General features: G+C 40.9%; 1 protein-coding gene and 3 non-coding genes across 4 annotated transcripts in view; all 4 read left to right on the top strand.

Moving 5' to 3' along the window:
- The first annotated feature begins 3597 nt into the window (after positions 1 to 3597).
- On the top strand, positions 3598 to 3711 carry LOC140369577 (U5 spliceosomal RNA). The gene has a single exon (XR_011928237.1). It is a non-coding gene; the product is annotated as a U5 spliceosomal RNA (small nuclear RNA).
- A 471-nt stretch (positions 3712 to 4182) lies between these two features.
- On the top strand, positions 4183 to 4297 carry LOC140369578 (U5 spliceosomal RNA). Its single transcript, XR_011928238.1, has one exon. It is a non-coding gene; the product is annotated as a U5 spliceosomal RNA (small nuclear RNA).
- Positions 4298 to 5984: 1687 nt separating this feature from the next.
- Positions 5985 to 6098, top strand: LOC140369576 (U5 spliceosomal RNA). The gene has a single exon (XR_011928236.1). It is a non-coding gene; the product is annotated as a U5 spliceosomal RNA (small nuclear RNA).
- A 3603-nt stretch (positions 6099 to 9701) lies between these two features.
- The window catches only part of arhgap27 (Rho GTPase activating protein 27), a 31659-nt gene continuing 29071 nt past the window's right edge, over positions 9702 to 12289 (top strand). The window contains exon 1 of the mRNA XM_072455813.1: positions 9702 to 10430. Within this exon, the coding sequence (XP_072311914.1) occupies positions 9708 to 10430 (723 nt within the window). The 5' untranslated portion in view covers positions 9702 to 9707. The remainder of the gene's footprint in view (positions 10431 to 12289) is intronic.

The following is a 12289-nucleotide window of genomic DNA, read 5'->3' as shown; positions in this document are numbered from 1 at the left end:
TAATCACATGTAAATACAATTTAAAAAGCCAGGATAACACAAAAAAGCGCACGCACTTATTTCCATTGTGGTCCTTGTATAATAAAGTAAAAAGGAAATGTAAAACTTGTTAATAAAATACATGCAAGTTTGATTCCTGGCTATTTAGACATTCAAATAAAAAGGCTTTGATCAGAGATTTAAAATGAGACTTATTTTGAGCATTCTGTACATGACTAGGTAATTGATTCCAGGCTTTTATTCCAGTGTATGAAAAACTGGATTCGCCAAACGATTTTACATGTGGAATCTGAAGCGATGATGTGCTGGAACGTGTGTTGATGTTATGCTGGCTACGTGTACAGTGAATATTATTTGATATATCATTTGGAGCGTTACCATTAAGAATGTTGTGAAATTTTGTTGTTGTTGTTGTTGTACACGTAGTTCAACCGGTAACATATTGACCGTCTTAAATTCCGAAGCACCAATATGAGTTCTGGCAGGTGCATTTAAAAGAAACCGAATTATTTTGTTTTGTGTACGTTGTAACCTAATTAGTTCTCCCTAACACTAGGTGGCGATATGCGTCGTTTCAGCGGACTAATACGCCCCTCCTTTTCCGGTTGACTTTTCGCGTCACACATAAACATGGCTCGCATGTAAACAACACATGACTTGCCAGAGCGGCATTTTCGAACAGCAGCAAGATGGACAGTCGCACAGCTTTGTTCATCTCGAATGTAATGTCCGCGTTAGTCTTTGTGCAGATAAAGTGCACGCTAACCCTGGTGTTGATGGTGATTTCGAGAGGCAGACGAGAACGCCGTATGCTGCTGGAGGGCTACCGCCATAGCATGTCCTCGTTGGTGAACTTAATGTCGCCGCTGACCCGCAATACTCGCTCCTGTTGGATGCGGGTTCGGAGCACAGACTGGTGGGAGAGGGTCGTGATGAAGGAGTTTACCGACACCGAATGGAGAGAGCATTTCCGAATGACGCGCAGGTCATTTGATAAAGTTTGCGGACTGATGGAAGGTGTTCTGAGCCCGCAGGAAGCGACTGTGCGAGCGCCTATTCCACTCCAGATGAGAACCGCCATTGTTCTGTACAAACTGGCCAGTTGTGCGGAGTATGTTGTCGTTGCGAACCAGTTTGGGGTGCACAAATCGACGGTGAAAAAGTTCGTGTACTGCTTCTGCAAAGGTATGGCGTCCTCGGTTATTCACAAACTTATAAAAGGGCCAACCGCGGAAGACGCTTGTGCCACTGCGCGCCGGTTCCAGCAGAAGTTCGGCATCCCACAGATCATGGGCTGCATCGACGCAACACACATCCCCGTTTTACCACCAAGTGACGGCTACAAAGACTTCGTGAATCGCAACGGCTGGCCTTCCCTTGTTCTTCAAGCCGTGGTGGACGATACATACCGGTGAGTTGGCCAAATACCGTCAGCTTCTTTGTGTTAGTGCTGTGTGTAGCCTCATGTGTGTTTGCATTCATCATTTTTTAGGTTCTGGAATATCAACTGTAAGATGCCTGGATGTGCACACGACGCGGATGTCCTCAGACAGTCGACACTATTTAGTCAGGCAGATCTACTGCCAAAGGTAAAGTAATTTGCCTATATTGTGCTGTAATTTTAACAGTTGTATCTGCATATTCGATATGATTTATAAAGTGTCTTGTACAGAAGTGTCACATGTTTACAACTCGCATACAAAGAGCACAACATGTTTATAGACTTCTGGGCAGGCTGTTTATTTACACCACAGGATACATGCTAACTGTATTCATAGTCATAGCAGTAGTTCATGCCTTCTCTCTTCCTACTTTTAGGAGCCACAGGACATAAATGGCACATCCATCAGGCTTTTTCTTCTTGGAGATCCAGCCTACCCTCTCACGGACTGGCTCATCAAAGGCTATGACCATTCTCCACGCCTGACCGCAGAACAGGAGTCCTTTAATGTGCATCTTAGCTCTGCGAGGACCACAGTTGAAATTGTATTTGAAAGACTGAAGTCACGTTGGAAAGTGCTACTCAAAAGAAGTCACTTCCATTTCACATTCACACCACACGTTATTGCCACATGTTGTGCACTGCACAATTTCTGTGAGGGGGAGAAAGAGACTGTCAATCCCACCTGGTCAGAGGAAGCAGCACGTCTTGAGCGTGACCTACCACAGCCAGGTCTTCGTAGCTACAACACAGATGAATGTTCTGGTGGTGGTCAGGAAACAAGACGTGTTCTAACAGAGTATATTGGGGCAAATTTGCCTCTGCGTTAGCCATTCTATGTACATTTGTCTGATTTTGAGGGCAGCTTTGTCTATTTTGTACAGTTGTGAGTAATTTACTGTAATAAAAAGAACAAAACCAATCATTGCTTTGGTGTGTTTTTATTCATAGAATCTTAAATAGAAATATAGATAATAATATATATGTATATAAAAAAACATTTAAGCAAATACAAACTTAGATAATGTAAACATGCACACTGCAATTGCACTTCAAACATGAAAATAGAAATATAAAAACAATGTAGAAAATACAAAATGTAAACAAATTGCACAAGAACTATAACAATGATCTGCTCAGATTCCAGCTCACAAGTGTTCACATGATAAGAAGAGGGAATTTAAGTTGTCTTGTCCTCCTTGGTACCCAAACCCAGTGGGTCTGCTTGGGGGTGCCAAGGGGGTGCGTCTCCTTCCTGGTGGCCTTTGTGATGTTCCTGCAAAATGATTCAAACAATTTTGTAAACGAGCAAATCTATATGCTAAAACCAAAAACGTCTGCTTTCTGCGACCATAACAATTGAACTGCTGGTGATGTCAGTGTTGGTCTCGACTTCTTCTGTCGACCCAATAGTGATAAAAAAATTGGCACTATTGCTGTAGCACAATGTGAGTCACAGATGGATAATCAAAGGCAGTATGTAAAGACTTTTACGTACGAGGTAAATATGTCACCGGAATATCAATATCTTGAATATACTTTGTTTCAGTTTCAGCACCGAGGCGTTATAAGTCTTGACTGCGCATGCGCACCTCACTGTTTGCATAATAAACAGTATAAATGTTTATTATGAGAAGGGTTTATAGTGAATGCTGTGAAATGCGATGTTGATCATTTAGAATAAGTAGGCTACGACTGTGAAACAATAATAATGCATCAATGGCTACGATCTACGAAAGTACTGTGTCGATTCCCATCATGCACCGCGGTGGATTTGTTAGACAACTTTGTTTAACGTGTCTTATTTGTCTGTTTTTCAAAGGTAGGGCCTGACTTTTTTGAGTTTATGCAGTTCAGTAGACAAACTGATAATGCGATTAACAAAATAATGTAGTCCACATTGGTATAGGATCTTTTATTTATTTTTAAAATCTGCTGACACGAGCCCGCAAGCTCAAAACCATATGAAATGAAGAACATATTTCATTTAATACACATTTGTTATTTGTACATTTTCAAGCCAAATCTAGATGAGGATTTGATTTTATGATGCACCGAGTCCGTCGTTGAAAAAAAGGGGCGGGGCTAAAGGAAACCCTGATGGAGGAGTGTATGTCGGGAAAACTGGACTCACACTTAGACATTTTCAAATCAACACACTCATGATTCTCTTCAGATCGTATAAATCTTTCGCCTTTTACTAAAGATTTCCGTGGAGAGGATCAACATGAGTTTTACCTAATTTTTTGATGCCCTGCGCAAGCGGGGCTTCCTATACTTGTACAATGAAATTAACAAGATGCGCCCTTCGTAGAACCGAAATCCAGTCATCTATTTTGTTCACGCACCTTCAGTTACCCCACTGAAATACCCGCCAAAATAGTTTCTTCTTAGTTAAATAAACACTGTCACTTAAACCAGACTTTGGTCACTCTTTCTGTTGTGTACGTATATTACGTATGTAAACTCATCTATACATTTTGTGCACTTGCCTGTTTTTGTTTTTAAATATTCTATACCGACTTTAATGTTTTTTCTAATTGACGTCTATAAGTTGTTTTATCACTTGTTCATTGTTTTATGTTGCACCGAAACACCAAAGCAAGTTCCTATGTTTGTTCTCCAAGCCAGCGCCCGCGTGGCTCTACGTCATTGAAAAAGTGGTGGAAGCAAAGGAAACCCTGATGGAGAAGTGTATGACGGGAAAACGCTTGTCACACTTAGATTTTTAAGAGGCCTACATACTCATAATTCTCTTCAGGTCGTATAAATCTTTCGCCTTTTACTAAAGATTTCCGTGGAGAGAATTGACATGAGTTTTACCTAATTTTTTTGATGCCCTGTGCAAGCGGGACTTCCTATATTTGTACAAAAACGAAAATCTGAGAGGTTGTTCTTCAATCCATGGTGATAGTACCTTGCTTGTCTACGCTACGTTTAAATTTCCGTGCTAGAGGTACTCCCTCTCTGTGGTTGGACTCATGCACTCTTGATAGATAAATAGTCACTTAAGCCAGACTTTTATCACTCACTGCACTACATACGTGAACTCAACTATAAATGATGTGTGCTTATTAATAAGCCTGTTTTCATATTTAAATCTATAGCAGATTTAGTCTTTCTTTTTTATGTGTTTTATCATTGTTTTATGTTGCACCGAATCACCAAAGCAAGTTCCTATGTTTGTGAGTTCTGTTCATTGACAATGGCAATAAACCTTTTCTGATTCAAGTCTGTGATCATCATTCAAAGCAGGAGTGTGTAAAATGTGACCTTACACTGACTTTTGTTGTGCTTAGAACCTAAATTGAATTGGTCTAAAATGAGCAGTATTATATCCATTTTAGAGTCTTAATGGCTCTAAGTTATTGCACCAATCACTTTCAATGTTAGAACGTTTAGACCCCCTTGATCTTCATTACAGTTCTATTGACTTCCTGTAGGACCCTCCTCTGTAGCATACAGTGCATTCTGATTCTGATTCTGAAAACTGGCCACGTGACATTTGAGATGACTTGCGGAATCTGACCGCTAGATGACAGCAGAGATGCACGTGGTCTTTGCAGTGGCTCAATACAAACAAAGTACTTTGCCCATGAATCTATTTAAATTACGACTTTGCCCTTTATTGACTTCGATGAGAAACTATAAACTCCATTTATAGATGTACTAATTTATTTTGAATACTTAACTAGTTTATCTTGTGGAGGTTTGTCCGCCACATTGTAGAATTTTGAACATCAACAACAACAACAACAACAACAACGACGTTTATGTATTTTTTAACAATCAACATTAACCAGATAATCTTGTAGCTGGCATAAGACTCTCCCTCGTGCGTTTCATTTGACCCAGATCCATGAGCTCACCCCCACGTGCTTCTCCACCTGATCACTTGTATGTAAATGAGATCATTAATACGTCATCAGAACGTGACAGACGCCAAAATGATAAAGTCTGGCGGTAATGCAACACTTGGATACCAACCGCCATAAAACAACAACAACAACAACAACAACAACAACAATTTGAGCCCTACATTAATGAACTGGAGTCAAACATGTCTTGAATTATTGCAGGTGAGTACAGAGCAGTGGGTTTGGATAGGGGGTGGGTGAATCAGAGATTAATCAAACAAGCAAAAATCAATTCAAATACAACTTTTGAGCAATTTAATGTAGGATTTGTTATGCTACTTTCTTTCACGTGTCTTTTGTGTTTGACTTGCTTCGGTCGGGCCTCACTTTTTTCGATTTAATGCACTTCAGTAAACACATTGATATTGCAGCCGACCACATAACGCAGTCCACATTGATTCATTTCATATTTTGCTTTTGACACGGAGCCGCGAGCTCAAGATCACGTGATACGGTGCACAAATGTAATTCAATACACAATTCACACAATTTTCAAGTTTCACGTTCTCCAAGCCAGCGCCCGCGCGGCTCTACGTCATTGCAGAAGGGGCGGAGCCAAAGGAAACCCTGACGGAGAAGTGTATGTCGGGAAAAAGCTTATCACACTTAGACGTTTTCAAGTTAACACACTCATGATTCTCTTCAGATCGTATAAATCTTTCGCCTTTTACTAAAGATTTCCGTGGAGAGGATCAACATGAGTTTTACCTAATTTTTTGATGCCCTGCGCAAGCGGGGCTTCCTATACTTGTATAAAGAAAGACTGCCCCATCTAGTGAAGACTAATATCTCAAGGCTGTAACACAAGTTACACTCTATTTAAGTTTCCCCTTTTATATACCTCTTTTGTATATCTGTCTCTTCCGATAGACTCATGAGCACGACCTATAAACCAGCCATGTCCAAACTAGGGCCCTAACTACTAAACTTGCGCCCTAACACTAGTATTTTTTACTGTGAAATTGGGAAAATTCAGGCATATTGATGTTATACTAACCTAATATTAATGTTCTAGGGCTAATTAAAGGTGTGGAGGCTCATCGCAATTACGTCAAATGCAAAATTTCCAATGATTCACTTTGTCATTCAACAAATTCGACAGTGTCAAGTTGTTTGTGGCCCTCTGCCCCGTTTAAAGGCGCAATGGACGATTTTTCGGCGATTTGAGAACGCAGGCGGAAGTGCGCATGCGCACTCCCCCGTGCGGACTGATACAACACACACGTGCGTTTGTTTATTAGCGCGACGCATCGCATCTCTCGTCTCCCGTAGATTTCTGTCCACTTCTGCGTCAGCTCAAACTGTCTTTCTCCGTCTTCATTCTGCCCTGTACACTGAGGGAACTATATTATGATCCATGCGCTTAGGCATACGGAAACGTGGGGACGAACCTGACGCAGCTGCAGGTGAGCGGTAGGTGCGTTTTATGATTGATACGTGGCAGGACAAATGATTTATCCACGCCACAAGGAAATATGAAAAAAAAAATTGCTGAAAAAAATCGTCCATTCTACCTTTGAGTTTCAAATTGCGGTTCTTGGTGAAAAAAGCTTGGACACCCCTGATGTATAAACACTCACTTTAACCAGACTTTAATCACTCACTGCTCTGTTCTCCTTCTGCACTACATATGTAAACTCAACTACAAATGTTGTGTACATAGTATTAAAGCCTATTTTTATTTTCATTTTAAAATAAAACTTATGCAGAAAATTCTTGACGATAAATCTTTATGTGTAGTAACTAAGCAGAGTACATAACAAATACATAATTGCTAACTTCCCCACCGTGTTATGAAAGCTGTTATGATTAGAAATAGTCTAAACTTTGGCCTGGTGACCAAATGTGGCCGTTAGACTAACCTTTTCCCCCCTTGAATCTCCCGCTGATTTGGTCTAATCTGCGTAATAATCAGTAATAATTGAAAATTGATTATATTTTTAATGTTTGTGACATAGCGGCTCTGTCAAAGTTAAGTTAATGCACCTTATATGGATGTCTTACTGCACTGACCACTGACCTTTGCAGTTCTATTGACTTCCTGTTCAAAACTGCATATGACACTCCTCTGTAGCAAGTAGTTCATTTTGATGTACTTGTATTTAGTGTTGAAAATACAATACATGACATTTCTGAGCTATTCCATTTAAGTATAGCGCAGTGGGTTTGGATAGGGGGTGGGTGATAACGGCCACTTTCTGAGCACAGAATCCACAACAGGATTTACTCAAACATGAAGGAATCGACTGAAATACAAGTTAATCATGAGGGAACGTCATTCTAAGATGGTTAAAATCACTTAAAAGTATATTTTTGACATGACACGCCCACTTGAGTCATACAAAACAAACAGAAACAATTGAAAATAGCCCCACCACAGCCAGGATTTACGCAATGTTCATGGTTTGAATGGAATGCACACATGCCACAACTACAAAGACAAAACTACACAGCCTTTTTCTGTGTCTTAATCATTATACTTCTGATATATTGTCACGTGTATTTGACCCACTCATGATATGAATCTAATTTAAAACAGCAGATGACATTGACTAAGCTTCTTCTTCTTCTAGTTTTTCTCTGAGTCGCAACATCATCAAATCAAGTCATTACTTTCCAGCCCTTTTTCCCATCCCGCCGAGCTGCCTTCTTTGGAATATGAGTTATTCGCTTGGAAACATGTGCAGAAACTTCCCATTTCGTTGTGGTCTTTTTTGAGTGCTCTAGTTCTCAAGCCACAATCACAAAAGACGAGACCAGAGAACAGGAAACAACACGGCAGCTCTCGCACACAGACACAGACAGACAGACAGACAGTAATAAGCCTTCAACTGTAACTCCTGGATTAACTCCTTTTAGGTGTGACAAGTTTGCTCTCCCACACGTCAGATGACTAGACGGAGCCGACTGGACGGGCCAAAGAGGTAAGTGCATGCTTTATGGATCTGCACTAATAGCATTTTGTACACATTATACACAGCACACGCCCTATGATCGCTTTTGTTTTATGCTTAAACTATTTTTTTTATTTCTGTTTTACATGCTCACTACAAATCTATCTACATTTCCACACATTTACATAGGCAATACATGTAAACTTGCCTATTTATGCTGAGTAAATTGGAGTTCTTATTTTTTCTTTATAGGGTAGGTTATGTGTGTGTTCAAAACAAACTATCACATCCTCTTTTTCCTATTTTTTGCCGTTGTATTTTGTCCAGTCATGTTCTAAATGAGTGAGTGGTGCAGCTGAGATTGCTAAATGATGCTGGGGCTTGCGTCGAGTCGGTGCAGACTTCCTGTTTGGTCGCTCCGAGCTTCAAGTCTGCTACTTCGGTGGTGCAAATGGAAGTAACATCCTGTCGGTTTCTTTGTGCATTATGAGGCCTTTTTCGTAAGTGATGCTATTGGATTATTGCCTGAATATATACAATCGATTCCAACTGAATTTAAGTGCGAAAAGTAGAGTCAAAGATATCATTTGGAAATCTCAATCTCATCTCTCAAGCATGACATTGCGGTCACCTGCATTACACTGCAGATTTTTAGTGTTGCTTTACACATTTTATGCATTATCTATTCACTCCTCGAACTCAGCCGTGGTTTAAAGTACATGTATACACAGTAAAGTACATACTGACAAGTGTGGCTGACAATCTACACCTCCAAAGACCATGTTTTCCATAATGGCAACTAATCAAGGTGGGTGGGTTGGCATGGAAGCAGTGGCAGCGGCAGCATTTATTCCCCAACAGGCAGGTTTACAACACTTTAACCACTGAGCCATCCACGGCCCAGTGCAGTGCGATGATTTCTTTGTATTGAAACCAACCTAAATTTCCATTTTCAGTCAAGTTCTGGAGGAGGTGGAAAGTCCCCTGCAAAATATCCCATGGAAATAGAAAGTAAAAACTATACTTCAGCAATTTTTTCATAGATGTAGATAAGTTTAATGTCATATCATGGAATATTATAGCCAAAAGAACATCATTGAATAGAAAAAAAAGCAGGTGGAGACCCTCTTCCACGCTCACAGTGAAGATGCTTATTCCTCTACATCTTTAAATGCAACAAAAATATCCAAAATATTCCAAAAATGCTTTTATTTCAGTCTATTATTTGGCCAAAAACTGAAATACTGTTTAATTAAGTTTAAAATCTTAATTCTTATTCATCTTTTTAACTTTTCTTACCTGTAAAGTGGGGACATTGTCAGGCTCAATGTGTGTGCAAAGGTCCTGACTGATGTTTTGATGTATTGTGCAAATGAAGACAATGTGTTTCCTCTTTTCACTCTCAGGATGTCGTTTCCCTGACGAGATCCGAGCCCCCCCCCCCCCGAGTGAAGCATGGAGGTGGTCTCTGTGGAGCACGAGTACGAATACACTACCAAAAGCGGCCGCCTCGTCGCCATCAAACCCGATGAGAGTTTCCTCCTCGTCGCCAGGACCAACGAACACTGGTGGCACGTGCGCAAAGATTTGGACTCCAAGCCTTTTTATGTCCCCGCCCAATACATGAAGAGGTCCCAATTAGACAAAGAAAATGCACAAGATCCACGTTTTCCAGATGGTAGAGATGATAAATCGTTGAAGGAGAAAAACACTTTGCTGCCAGTGAAAAAATCATCTGGAGAAAAATATAGGTTTTCTAGTTTTGGATTATGTGCGCCAGAGGACAATCCTGTAGAGCAAATTCCTCAAACTGATAGCTCTGGTTTTGCACATAAACTGACTGAATCCTGTGTAGATTCTGACAATAGCGACTTCTGTCTATATGCTATACCTCAGTCCAAACTTAAAGGTCATAAGCAGTCCAAAAACTGTGGAAATAAAGATGTAAAACTACAACTGAGGACTTTCGAGTGCCAAGTAGAGACTATTGAGGAAGACAGTTTTGAGTTTCCTCCTCCCCCGACACCAACTTTATTTCCCAAAGATGGATTACCGACATTTAACCAGGAATCTGACACCAAACCTGGATCAAATGAAGCACAAATTGATGGGATTACAAAGAAAAAACAAAGTGAAAACCAGATGGAAAAGAAAAGGAGACCACCTCTCAGGAAGAAGGTACGTTTTGAACACAAGAGGGCGCCATTTAGTCACAAACCTATGATCAGACGCACCGCAGTGGGTCAAACGGATAGATGATGTAATTATACAGAGAAAAAAGTAAAGTTTTATTTTATTGTAGTATTTCAAATTAATTTACTAATTTAAGTGGTGTTCAAAATATTTCACTTTTAAAATAATACAAATTCGTATTTATTAGGGCAATAATAACACATGTTTTAAAAATGTTAATAAAGAGCTTGGCCTACAAACATTACTATCACTAAGACATAATACAGGCTAATGACATGATACTTCTCAAATGTATTAATATTTGTGTCTTGATAACAATATCGACATGCTTTACATATAATTATGCAATTATTGGTTTATTGTTTATCATATTTAAAGCGGTCTCTTTTCCCAATAGTAACCCTACGTTTGTCATGATGCTGTTAGACAAACTTATATTGCCATGGTGATCACTACATTGAAACCGCTTCCTGCTCCAAGCTGAAAATGAAAATAATTTGCTACCATGCTTGTTGGAGGAGTGTCTTTGTTATTGTAGTTACCATATCATCAACTCTTACACGAGGCTGTCATCACTTCACACTGTCATTTATTCAACTGCACAAATCCATGTCTCTTTACACTTCAAAAAATAACAGAACTACACCAGATTCCTTTGGTCTTTGCACAGTTGGAGGAGCAAAAGGTCCTGACTCGGTTCACACTGGACTCTATCTGTGCCAAGCTCATTAGCATATGAATGCCAGTGGCTTTCAATGGGGGAAAAGAGGTGTTTCTAACATACCGCCACAGCACCAGCAGCTGATCGGGGACCCGGGTTTTACTTACTAAAGTTTGGACTCTTTCAGGAGGGCCTGTATGTATACTTTACTACTAAACATGTTTGGATGGCTGCGCGTCATTTGGATTTCACTGCGCGCGCGTTTTGGTCAAGTTGCGTCCGCCTAGAAATTACAGTTCAGTTTAGAAGGTCAGCGTTTTTGTTTCTGTTTTTGAGCAGGACTGACCCGGTTCAAGAGCAAACTGGTTAGGAACAGGTTGTGGCGGCTCTGCGACTTTCTCAGCAGAGGAAAGGAAAGAGTTAAAGAGAAAGCTGTGGACGGGCCACTCCCAAACAAGCCTCCCGCCGCTACCTGCGCGTTCCCAAGGGCCCAGATCACACCAAGAGCGCAGTTATTGTGTCTGTGCGTGGAAATGATGATGTATTTACAAGTGTGCGGGCCGTGCGTGGCAGTCAAATGTACGTTTATGTGTTGATGGCGGTTGCGGGACTGAACAGGTGAGTGTCGCGGACTCTGCACCTGCTCCACGTTCACCAGGTGCGTGACGTGTGCGGTGCGTGAGATGCGTGTTGCCATTATTCATGTTTAAACGCTGAAACTCATAACTTTTCTCCCTTTCATACGTGCTCAGTTGTATTTCTGTGTTGTACCTGTGTAATAATCACGCGCATATTTTGTGACTGCTTGGATCTTAGAAACAGCTCGTTATAATGATTTCCATTCGGGACAAGCCTGAATGCAAAAGGCCCGGGACTGTAGCCGTGCCAGAGCCCCTCAAGTGCTGTAATTCTTACCTCACAATGGGAGCCCCGCATCTCCATGGTGACCTGACAGCCCGGGCCCGGCTCTCAAACCGGCGCAGAGCTTTTAGTTTGGCGCAGTTTGGTGCCAGGCTCCTCGCCTCGCATGCGGGGTTTGGCTGCGAGCGTGTGCGCGCATTTGTAATATGTAGAAGAGCAATTAGCCTAAATGTAGGACACTTCATATCAGCGCTGGGGCTGGTGGTCTCACATGGGATTTTTGCAAAGTGAATGGAAGAGATCCAGTTCTGAGTTAGAAGTT

The sequence above is a fragment of the Eucyclogobius newberryi genome, unplaced genomic scaffold (genome assembly GCF_026437365.1).
Source record: "Eucyclogobius newberryi isolate DKJ021-1_F unplaced genomic scaffold, fEucNew1.0.hap1 SCAF_20, whole genome shotgun sequence".
NCBI lineage: Eukaryota > Metazoa > Chordata > Actinopteri > Gobiiformes > Gobiidae > Eucyclogobius > Eucyclogobius newberryi.
Note: the sequence above shows the minus strand (reverse complement) of the source record. Positions and strands in the feature narration are given on the sequence as shown.